Source organism: Polypterus senegalus, chromosome 12, assembly GCF_016835505.1.
Source record: "Polypterus senegalus isolate Bchr_013 chromosome 12, ASM1683550v1, whole genome shotgun sequence".
Taxonomy (NCBI): Eukaryota; Metazoa; Chordata; class Cladistia; order Polypteriformes; family Polypteridae; genus Polypterus; species Polypterus senegalus.
In genome coordinates this window covers 134025724-134038303 of record NC_053165.1, presented here as the reverse complement: position 1 = coordinate 134038303, position 12580 = coordinate 134025724, and the positions used below count along the sequence as shown (strand labels likewise).

Sequence of the window (12580 nt, the reverse complement as noted above, 5' to 3'; positions counted from 1 at the left end):
ATTCCTTATGCCGCACCTACCTTTTTCTCCTAACTTCTTGTGTCCACCCCTTACTGAACAGAAGCCCTCCACCCAGTCCCAATACTTGCAGCTTTAATTCCATCCTTTCTGCTCCCGCACAGTGAATCACAAGCTGCCTGCACATCACAATATACAGTAGTAACAAAACATAATGATTTATACAAAATGACATTTACCGTCCGTAGATTACATTTTTGACACATTTTGTCAGAATCACGCTTTATATTCTTCACTGTTCTTTCTACTCCATAAACGAAAGCAATACTTGAAACACTTTCGCTATTTTGTAAATGTTTAATAACTTCAATTTTTGTGACAATTCCATAGTAGATTAATTATAATAAAAGAGAAAAGTTCCAAAACACTATAAAAACTGAAGGTATGTAACTGACACTGTGGTGCTAGGTAGACCACTACACGCCAGCACAAGGGAAAGTTGTTACAATGTGCAAAGCTCACAGCGATGGCATGTGCATTTTTTTTTTTTTTTCGGCCCTCACAGTTTATTGAGTGATGTATAATCAAGGTTTTGCAGTATATATGATTGCATTTCTGTCTGTTTGTTAAAGCGTCACACTAAACCACTGCACCTAATCCTACAAAGCATTTCAGTTATTTACAGTAAAATGTCCAACCTAAAATTTAGTCGAATACAATTTTTACATTTTCTATGTATAAATATCTAGAGAAAAGTTAACTGAGACAATATCACTAAAATTTACCATTTTCACATGGAATCATGCATTTTAACCTCAATATTTCCAGAACACAACTTGATATCAATGTGATTGTCTACTATAAGCAAATTAGAAAAAATGATGTAGCAATCCAACACTTTTCAGGCATTTATGTTGACCACAATAAATGCTGAAAATGTTTTAATATTTAATCATGTTGAAAAACAAACAAGATTTTTATGTTTGCAATTCAATAACTGTTTAACACTTAATCGTATGAAAATGTGTTCCCTGTTTTTTTGAATGCTCATTTTATGACTAACAAAAAAGGTTCTGTTTTTGCCTAAGGCAAAGAATAAGTGATCAAGTGAACCATTTGTAATGAGATCTGTCCTTGAGCCAGAGTAACAAAAATTCTTTTGAGAAGGGGAGTGAGAGGGGGTGGGTGCTTCATGGGTATCTGCCAGGAATTCTGCTTAGGGATGAGGAGGGCATGTCTGCCATTCTGTTTCATTTTAATATTAGTACTGAAATAATTATTACTTTCTATGAATTGTTCTTTGCTGCAGAATTACTTCTCTTTCTCTAACTTTTACACTTAATTTCAGAATAACATAAGTACTAGATGCTAAATGTCCCTGTCGGAATCTAGCCAGCTCTTTTCAGAGTAATCTGTCAACTGTGCCTCTCGGAGGGGCTGTAGCAGAGAACATTGCTGGGAACAGAGAGTAGCATGATACCTTTCCAGTTGTTACAGTCTCTAATGTCACCTTTTTTTGATATATTGACAATGATTCCTTTTCCCTATTCACTAGGAACCATTGTCTTATGTCAGCATTTGTTTAATAGTCACAAAAAAACTTCGTCCAGACTGTCACCTCCATTCTTAGCATCTCTGCTATCACTTGAACTTTTCCTGGGGCTTTATTGTTCTGCCAAATTATCATAGTTCTGCATACCTTGGTCTTTGTAACTGCGCTTGTATTTACTCCCAGCACTGGCATAGGCAGTGTTTTATTGAAATCAAACATCTCCCTGGAGAATTGTTGATCAAGAGTCTCCTTGAAATGTTCTGTCCATCATGCGTCTTGAGCTTTGTGCATTAGTAAATGAGTTTCCTTCTTATCTTTGATGGGGCCTGTAGTTATTTTGATCTGTATCCATCAAGTCGTGTACAGTACGATATAGTGACATGCCATGGTCTTTAGAGGCTGCTTCTTGGGCTTCTGCCAAGCCGTCTGATTGTTCAAACAGCTACACTTGACCTTATATTCTAGCATCTGGTATCTTTCTTCAGCTTCTCTTTCTCTTACTGGGTCTTAGGCTGCTGTTGTCGTAATCTGGCCTCCTTCCATTGCTCAGTTAGCTTCCATGAGCTATCTTAGATCTTTAAAATGTTCCTGTTGCTGGTCTCCATACTATCTAAGATCACATTTCAAGAGAGTTCCCCACTGTGTATCTGTGCCCATGTTGGCACTGTCCTGGAGCAATTCAAAACGATTTTTCAATTCAAAAAGTTTAAGTGTTATGTCATTGTCATGTTCTTGTGCTTGTCCACACCAAGGGGGCTTTTAACTTTTTTCTCTTCTGCGACGTTGCTCTAAGTAGATAATTATCTGATCCAATTAATCATTTTTTGTATGGCTATCAGGTGAGCGCCACATTTTGTTATTTATTTCTTTTTGTTGAAAGTACTGTGTGATGATATGTAGATTATTCATACCATAGAGGAGGAGGAGAAGGGAGATGTTTGGTGTTATTGATTGTTTGTGTCCCCAATCCATGTGATCCTGTTACATGCTCCAATCTGTCATGAACATTACTATATATAGTAATGTATATTCATGTTGCCAGGTCATCGTCTTCACATGTCTTTTTTGTAATCATACAGTGAGGCTTCACCTGTCATCAGGACACATTAAGGCAACAATCATCCAAGTATATTTGGAACTGAAAAGTCTGCTGTAAATATAACACTTGTAGGTGAACATGACAGTGTTAATTTCAAGGTGTTTTTCATGTTATGTGTGAGGTCTCACTGAAATAAATACATGAAAAAATCATTGAATGAATACTTAAAGAAACAAAGATCCAAACCATATTTAGTGACACATTAAACTGTTTATATTGTCATATAACTTTGTCATGTTTAGTTATTGTTACATTTCACTATACGTTTAGCTGTGTATTTTTTGGATTTTGTCCAGAGTATTCCCCCATACAGATTCACTTGAAAGTTATAAAGTTGTATTGTATTGCTTTATAGCTATTTAAGTTTACAGGTGTTTGTCCTTTATTAATTTTTTTGTATATGTAAGTCCAAGAGCATTAATTATTTTTCCTTCTTTCTTTTTTTAGTATTCTAAGATCTGGTGAAACTAACAGGAAGTCATCCTTTGATGTAATGTAATATGTGGTGTCTTATGATGAAATACATCCCAAAGTCTTGGCTTCCCATGGAATGGACAGATATGAATTAAACAATTTCTGAAATACAGACGGACTGTAATCATGTCTGCCTGTGATGCATTTACAGAACACGTGTGGAAGCCTGGTGAATGCAAGAACTGTTTCAGACCAAAAAGCCTACATCGCCAGACAGGAGTTAATACAGGAAAATCTGACCAGCACCAAAAGCAGCGCAAAGTTTCTGCATCAGATACAGTTGGGAGCCGCCCTAGCCATGTCAACAACTACCACAATGTGAGCAGTGCTGGACAAACTGGCACATCTAGTCATTTCAGGCCTCCAGTAGCAAAGAAGCCTACCATAGCCGTTAAACCAACAATGGCACTTTGCACCACAGCTTTGGAGCTTCAGGGTAGCCATGGATTTGAGCATCCAAATTCCAGAAGCTCTGCATTCACAGTTTGGAATCAAAATTTAGTGAACTCTAAAAGGCCAAGGGGAACAAACAATAATGTATTATTAGATAGGGAGGAAGAGCACAAAGAATGCAGTTTTCAGACCTGTCAATCTCCAGGCAGCAGCAGTAGTAATAATAATAATGGATTAACAGAGGTACTAAAGGAGATTGTGTGTCTTGGGTCTGGTCCTGGGTCCAGTTCAGGTTCCAGCTCTTTAGATGTTTTCTTGGGGCGCATCAACAGTTGCTATAAGCGTTCACTTGAGCGGGGTCTTCTAGCATCAAGTTGTTTGACAATGGGAAGGAATAGTGATGTTGGAATGAATGAGGGTGACAAGAAAAAGGTATCGGTTAGTGGTAGCACTGAGGTTATCAGTAAAGAAGGTGGACGATTTTGTTACTCTGACTTTTCCAGTGAAGGGGAAGAAGATGATGAAGATGAAGATGAAAGTGAAGAAGAGAAGGGGACTGAGCATGAAAGCTGGGATGAGAGTGATGAAGAGCTATTGGCCATGAATATTCGAATGAGGGGTCAACCTCGCTTTGCCTGTTTTAGAGCTGCCACACTTTCACCTGTAAGATTTAGTACTGAAAGAAAGTGGAGCACTGTGCCACTTCGCAACGTTTCTTTGCAGCGCATTCTTGCTGTGGATTATGATGATAGTTACGATGAAATTTTAAATGGATACCCATCTGAAGGAGCCAACGGTGGTGGTATGATTCTTAATAGCCCACATTCTACTCAAGACAGCCTTTTCTTTTCTAATTCAGAATCTGGAACATCTCCTGAAACCTCTTCATCTCTGCCTGAAGGTTCACTCCCTACACCCACTAGTCCTGGCAATCTAAGTAATAACTTCTCAGCTTTTGGGACTGCCAGAAATTTACAAACACATCACACTAGCAATAATGATAACGAACAACCTAATCTAGGAATAAAGCCTGCAAAACAGACTGCAGTTGACCAGCATAAAACTGTGCTGGCTGTAAGACTGGAGGAGCAAAGGGCTGGGCAGCATACAGATGGTGGTGTGTTGAAAAATTGTCTCCCACCTCAGGCCCTTCCTGATCAGATGGTGACAATCAGTTTCAACCCAACAGAAGAGCAGGCCAATCCTTATCGTGTTGTTAGTCTAGAGCAACCAGCAATGTGTAAGCCTTACACTGTTGTTGATGTTTCTGGTTCAATGGGTGAAAAAAGTAACTGTGGCAAGCAAAACCTGCCATCCAAAGCATTAACATCACCAGCTTCTCTTACACTGAACTCTACTCCATTGCCTCCACAGAGTCCCCCTCTAAACTCGCCCACAATGGTTCCTAAACAAGTTTCTTCAACAGATGGGAACTCATCACCAAATAAAGTGAAAAATATCTCCTATCAGGAGGTGTGGACTTCGAGTTCCAGTCCCCAACAAAATATGTCAAAGATAAAATCATGTAGAGACATAAATACAGTTGATTATTTGGGAGGATTAACTGTGCCTTCCAGGTCAAGTGCTCACAAATCAGCACCTACCTCCCCTACAATGTGTACCTCTTCTTCTAATAAAACAGTTCCAATTAAATCATCAAATCTGTCTGAAATTAAATTCAATAGCTATAACAATGCAGGTATGCCCCCATTTCCCATTATCATACGCGATGAGCCTGCATATGCAGGTGGCACTAAAATGGCAGTTAAAGTACCAATTCTAATTAACCCGAGTGCTTATGATAATCTTGCTGTTTACAAAAGCTTTCTTGGTTTGAGAGGTGAACTTCCTTTAAAGAAGGATGGGAGAAACAGAGTGAGTAGTCATGCTTATGAGGAGATAGGACCGTCGGAGAGCAATCCATCCACGCCATCTTTTCAATCAATAGCAAAACCTGAGAATGTCGATACAGAGAAAAAAGAAGAGATGAAAGACCAGACAAGCCCTTCTGTACAGACAGCTGCAGGACTAGAAACAAGTGCAGGAATTGTTGCTGAAAATCCTGCAGCATGTATTGCCTTAGTGTCCGAGTCAGTCCAAAAGACAAATACAGTAGCCCTTTCTGTTAAAGAGGGTGTAGTACAAGCGAACACTGGAACAGTCCACCGAGAAAAAGCCAGCACTGTTCTCTTTCAGACTGTTACCACAATCCAGCCTCCCCAGTCTCCACCAGAGTCTCCAATAAAAGAAAATAATGCCTGCCACATTGGTGAACTCTGTGAGCTACTGACAAATGCAAGCATTGAAACAGTAGAGCGACCAAAGACCTCACACACTCTGGTAGATGGGATTTTTGGTAAAAGAAAGCAAGTTTCGACTAAACAGATGACACCAGGTTCATCACTCGTAAATGCCAAAGTAGATCCTGTTGCCCCATTTCCCCCACCCCGATCCACCTCCTCTCCATATCATGCCAATAAACTGCTACAGAGACATTTTGGCAACTGGTCAAAGACTGGAGTAAATGGAGATGGCCCCTCTTCAAGTGCAGGCACATCAACATCTGGTATAGGAGAAGGGAGGCATACAGTATCAGAAACACCTAAAGCCAAACGGTGGATCTCTTTTAAGAGTTTTTTCCACAGGAGGAAGAATGAAGAAGAATGCCAAAAGAAGGACAAACATGAGCCAGAAAAAGGAAAACTGCTTGGGCTTGATGGTACCATTATACACATGTTGCCACCACCTCCTGTACAGCAGCATAATTGGTTTACAGAAGCCAAGACTGATGATCCCAACCAGAAACCTACTATTATCTTCACTTGCAAACCAAGGTTAAATCATGAAGGGGACCTGCCAAAGAATGATGTGTTGTTACAGGAAGACAGAGCTGTAAATGAAAAGCAGACATCTGAGGGTGTGAAACGCAAAGCTGATGACCAGTCTGGCCAAGGCCATCCATCAAAGAATGTTGTCAGGTAAGTTTACATCAGTCTGAATTGAGAATTAGATCTTGTCTAATATAGTTTACTCTTTGTATAGCATAGAGTTTGATTTTTGTAACCATATTGAAAACTATTCAGGAAGAAAATATTCAAATAGTATTAGGACAAAGATTTGACTGTTTGGTTTGAATATTAAATTTGCTTGCTCTTTTCACAGTTTTTATTTCTTAATCTGTTGTTGGGCTTACACTAGTAAACATTTTATGAAGCATTAATTAATTAGACAGGTAATGACTCATCCAAGCAAATTTAATTTTTGTTTCATCATGTCAATTGATGAAATTTCCACACTAGATACGGTTTTAGTTTCCCACTTATGCAACGTTTGGTTTTAACCATTATTAATCTTTTTTGTTTGTGAGTCTCAAATCTTTATGGACGATATTTAAAACCGGACCACTCTTAAAAGCTGTCCATATGTATTTTAGCTGTGTAAGCCCCTGGTAGTTTGTAGGGCATGTGTGCAAAAGAATTATGTCTGCACAGGTTATCCTTGGCCAAGGCTTCTTCTTTTTACATGTAGAGTTAATGTTCAGAAGTTTAGTTTAGAGGTTTTCCAATATTAAGTGAAAGCTAAATAGGAGAATAAATGGACAATATGAAAGCAATATAATGAATTACAGGCAATAGGTGAGCTGGAAATAAAATCATGTCTTTGAATTAAAATGGAGAAGTGATCTTGATGATTTAAATACTGTCAAGCAGAATTTTGCTTTTCAAAAAAGCTGTAAACTTTCTTTACTCCACACCAAGGTGTTAAATTCAAGGCCAGTGGGTCTGATTCATTCTTTTGGGTCTTTTTAAAGCAGCCCTTTTCATCAATATTCTAATCATGTTACATACAGGCCCTGATGACCCTTGGTTTTCTCAGTGATCCCATTTAAAGTGCATTTCATATATAGATTGTACCCATATACAGGTATAATTTATATTTATCTCTGGCATTCTGTGTCCGCTTGTGTTCATCCCTGCAGCATAGTCACATCTACTAAAGCCAATGTCACATTATGAGACTTTTTGTTATGAGATATGTCAGGTTTGTCACTTCCATTCTTGTTGCAGCACCATCTCAAATTATATGACTGAATATTGCAGGCCATGTCACAAATACTAACTAAGTGCAAATCTCCCAGCATAGTCATGCCCACAACATTTTCTAATAGCCAGTAGTGTGTTGTCTGATGGAGCTGGCACTGTATGAAGAGTTAACAGTTCCAACAAGTTCAGCAGTAATCTCTTCCCTTTATTTTTCCATTCTGTTATGTAAAATAGAAGACATCAGACAGACAAGCTTCACTCCTGTTAAGTGAGGTCCACAGCTCCGGAGCTGCTTGACCGAACAAGTGCTGCAATGGTGGTGTGCAAAGGGTTAATAGCTGTGGTGCTTTCAGCTGCACTCTTGGCCCTTATTTTGTGTTTTGTTTATTTTTTGTTTTTTTTCCAATATGTTTTAGTACATAAAGCATGAGATATCAGACAGACAAGCTTCTCTTCTATTTCTGAGGTGTAAAACACATGTTCCTTATTCCTTATGGCTACATTCTATGCATTGTATTTGTGGATGTGCATTCATTGGTTGTCAGCTCTTCTGTATGTACAACACACTCCTCCAACTAGCGAGTAAATCAATTAGGTTTGATTTTATCATAGCCAGTCACAGACTATTTGGTGTAATTTGTTAGGTATGTCACATTAGATGACCACCTTCACAGGAGTATGCCATCGACAGTCTCCTGCTGGATAAGATTATGTAATTGAACGCTACGACTGAAAATTTTTGGAAAAGTCATCTGATGTTACTTGGGCTTAACCTGTAGTTAGAATAGAAACTGGCTACTCATAATGACTAAACAAGGAAAAAGTGAAAATTTGTGCGATGCTGCCGTAAAGCATTTTAATGTTTAGCATGATTCCAATGATGTGAAACTCTTATGAAGTATAGTGTAGCACACACTCTGCTACTGCCACTCTGCTACACAGGTGTGATGAATGGTTGTTCTTCTTTGGCTTAATTAACTGCAACCAGTGAACTGGTAGATTTTGACTTTTATGTTGTTTTAATAGAACAAATATTTGTAAATGTGGTGTGTGATCCATTACTAGCGCATTCACATAAATATATATTTTTTTTTTTATATAAATCCAGTCGTGATGTATGTTAAATCAGGTATAGATGAATATACTTTGCTTTATCTACAAATGCTTGTTTGTGTCCGGATTCTTGCTCAAATTTTATGCGCTCACAATCTATTTTTACTCAATGCTGCTTTAGGTCCCGTGGCTGCTGCTAGCTTTCCTAACCAAGATATGAAAAGCTGATAGAGGGAAGGCAGTTTTAAGAGAGATGTGAGGCAGAATATACGATTTTGATAAGCAAAGCTACTGGTGTGTGCCTGGTTTGTAAAGTAAATGTAGCAGTAGCTATTTATTAACATATTCTGGAATGCAGTAGGAGTATATATAATATGTGATTTTTGGCACTCAATAAAGATGAGTTTGATACTTCTACACCTGGCCCAAAAGCAAAATGGGATTTTCTAGCAAGGGTTCTTCAAAGAAGAGCACGATCTCAAACAAACTATTTCCTACCAATATAAATTTCTGCGTTTATCACATATTTTTCAGATTGATTTTGTTTAGAATGTTGAAGTTGAATTAGTATCTAGTGCATCATTTAATAGAAATGTTGACACCAACATTTTTGTATCTTTTATCCCTTTGGTTTACAAGTATATCAAAAATGTTATCTTGAGATTTGACAAAAAGATTACTGCCAACTGTGAAATTAGACCAGTTAAAGAGGTAACTGAAGTCAGCTGAAATATCTTCTTAACAGTCGAGACCGACTTAGGCCAGTCCTGTCCATTTGAATCTGACCCTTACCATTAGAGTAAAGTTGCCAAGGTAAAAAGGCTGCTTGTCTCAGACTGCAGAAAGTAATAAAGCCATTTCTAAAGTTCTGGTTCTGTTACAAAACATTTACTGTCCAAAAGTTTAAAGGAAAAAACCTTGGTAAAGAAACTCTGTCCCACTAGAGCTGCAATGGAGAAGGCTTGATCACTGAAAGTCTAATGTCTGGTTTTGCGGGTAGCACTTGCATACGTCAGCTTAATATTGGGGGAAGATGAAATGTCATCTTTTAGCTACAAAAATATGCATGATAAATAATTAGTATTGCTAGAACTTAAATGCAGCAGAAAAGCCAGTGTGTTTCAAAGGGTGTAACATGCCAGCAGCATTGAATCAAAGTCATTACCTTTCAAAAGAAAGTATCTACCTGTTCCCAAGTGTACAAGTTGTGCATTTCAGAAGACTACTTGTACATAAAGATGTAGTCATTAGCATTCAAAGCATATAATACCAGTTTATTGATAATTTAAAATTATGCCTAGTGTACACATACAGGTATGTAGGTACAACTCGATTAAAAAAAATTGATTTACCTGATTTGCAGACTGTCACAAAGTGTCTTTCAGACAACATCATATCAACATAGCTGTCATTCACAAACTAAAAAGAGACAAAAGTGTTGAAAAGGAGTTCCAACACCATAGCACTTAAAATGAGGCTGTGTGAAAGTGACAGAACCAACCACTCAAACTGGATTGGACACCAACACTTTTTGTGTTAATTCTGGCAATTCTTTTACCATATGCAGGCTTTGTTCCTAGATTAAGTTTGAAGACTGAACCTAAAAAAGGGGTATTTCCTAGTACTGACCTGTGTACTAAAATGTATTAGTTACAAGTTTCTAGCGTCTGTGGTTTATGTATTTATAAGTATTCTGCTATCAAGGAATTGCTACCACTAGAGAACAATACTACTTTGAAGATTTATAAGTACCTAGTCAACGTGTGCCCAAAGCAGTCACCTTTAATGTGCCACAGTCAAGAGATGGGCTAATGAACTGAGTTGTCGTTGCACCTCCTGTTTGCATCACCATGATGCCCCTCCAATCTACCCTCCCCTCAAACCTCCACTGCATAAGTTTAAAAAAAAAAAAAAAAACTGCTCTGTCAAAGGACTCTAGTTAGAAGAGATGCAACACCTACCATACTATCCCATTGATGAAGACATCAAGGTGATACAGAGGAGTAGTTTCTCAAGCAAGAGAAAACATTTTATTCTTTGCTAGAGAAAAGCAAGATTATTTAAAAATATAAATAAATAAAATTAGTGGTGTTTCTCTTAGGTCATGCATTTTTGCCGTTATTCATCGCAGGTGTTCACCATTTGAACCAACGACTGGAAGTGCAAACAACATCATCTTCATCTGTATGTGTTTATTACCCAGAGGTAATGTGTAATAACGGGGAAGGATCAACTGAAAAATACCACATACTAGCGTCTATCAAAAGAACCTTTAGAAGAGTAGCTCAGTATTCGTCTTCCCCAGTTCCTGGAACATGTGTTGTAGCAGATCCAGGGTATTCACCCCCAGAGTCTATGAGCTGTATGTGTACTGTCTAGACTGGTTCATATTTTCACCCTCCCATAAGACTCCAGCTTCAGCTTATAGTCTACAACATTTTATTCAGCAGTGACACCCAGTGAAGTCAAATGCAGAGCTCCTTCTTCGCATCACAGTCAATTCAATTCTGACTTTGTTTTACAAAATATTTTGTGATTTAGTATGGTTGTGGTTGTATTTTAAGATATATTTGAATAGCTAGTCTAGAAGATGGAAAGCACATCATCATGTAACTGACAACATTAAATTTCATAGAATTCAGATTGGAACTACGTTGTTCTCATCACAGATGTTTGTTGCCTTGCCAATCACTAAAAAGAGTGAGGAAAAAGCTTTGAAATTGACAGCTTTGAATTATGACTCCTTCTCTTCCAGGAAGGGTTATGAGATGTCAATGACATTCAGATGAATTATATCTTAGTCAGGCCCTGTTTAAATATAATATACATACAGTATTGTAATTTATATTGCTACTATAAGGGATTTTTGTTTAACGTATAATACATAAAAATACTACAATATAATTGTGACATATCCAACAAGATTTATTTTATATTACATTCAGTTGTACAAATACAGTTAGACATAATAATGATGCTCTGGCAAATTTCTTGAAGTTACTGAAGGATTCACTTAATCTCCAAGTGCATTACTATCTCTGACAATTTGTTGCCTCAAAATGTTTTTAGATATGCTGTCAAGCTGTTAATCAACTGTGGGGTTTGAGTAAATTGCAGAGCACTCCCTCTGACTGAAATAGCTGAATATTCAGAAATTGTCAAATAAGAAAGCAAGTATGTATTTCACCATAGACCCTAGTTTCAAACTATTAAAATCACTGTGTGTCCTTGTATCTAACAGATCATCTTAAAGTGCATGTTTATTTCTGTTCCTCATTGAAGTTCCTTTGGTATGGAAGTGTAACAAATGAAATCAGTATGAACTATGGATTCAGTGGCCAGATTCCTGAGTGCACCTTTCATGTTTATCATTGGAATGCACTTTAGTTTCAGAGATGTAAGGGCTCTCCTTGTCTTTGATCTGGTATAATCTCCCAGAGGTTAAACAAGCATACTTTAAAAAGAATGGATGGGAAGTACATATACAATTCTATGAGCATATAGTAGTGATATGTTACTCCATTAACCATTTTAGTCAATCTGGTAATACAATGATGGTCTTGCTTGAAAACCCTGATTTCTTTATCTAATTTGCATTTATTTATTCATTCATACAAATAAAGCACCATCCGAACTCTAAATGCACAATACAGTATATAAACTGTTCTATGCAAATGTCTTATAAACAATTTTTCACATTTATCTGTGCCCATCAAAATTCCAAAGCTTAATTAATAATATGGCTTTTGCTGCGTCTTTGAATTCCCTACCTCAGAATTTATTATAAATAACATTTCTCATCTTGATTGGTTATTTAGCCTTTCATAGTGGCAGTGTTTTTACCTGATGTACACAACTAGTAGTGGTTTAAAAGACCTTTCCGTAGTGCAACAAAGGATGTGTTCCCTGTGTGACCAACAGAAGGCACTCTTGTCATGTCCTTAGTCCAACATGAAGTCCAGGACATCAAAATAACATAAAAAGGATTTTTTTTTTTTTATTGAAAAA

At 37.5% G+C, this 12580-nt stretch overlaps 1 protein-coding gene across 3 annotated transcripts in view; it reads left to right on the top strand.

Moving 5' to 3' along the window:
- peak1 (pseudopodium-enriched atypical kinase 1) overlaps positions 1-12580 on the top strand; it is a 152911-nt gene that overhangs the window by 88223 nt on the left and 52108 nt on the right. For all 3 annotated transcript variants that reach the window (XM_039773491.1, XM_039773489.1, XM_039773490.1), the window contains one exon: positions 3057-6454. In XM_039773491.1, the coding sequence (XP_039629425.1) occupies positions 3210-6454 (3245 nt within the window). In that variant the 5' untranslated portion in view covers positions 3057-3209. The remainder of the gene's footprint in view (positions 1-3056; positions 6455-12580) is intronic.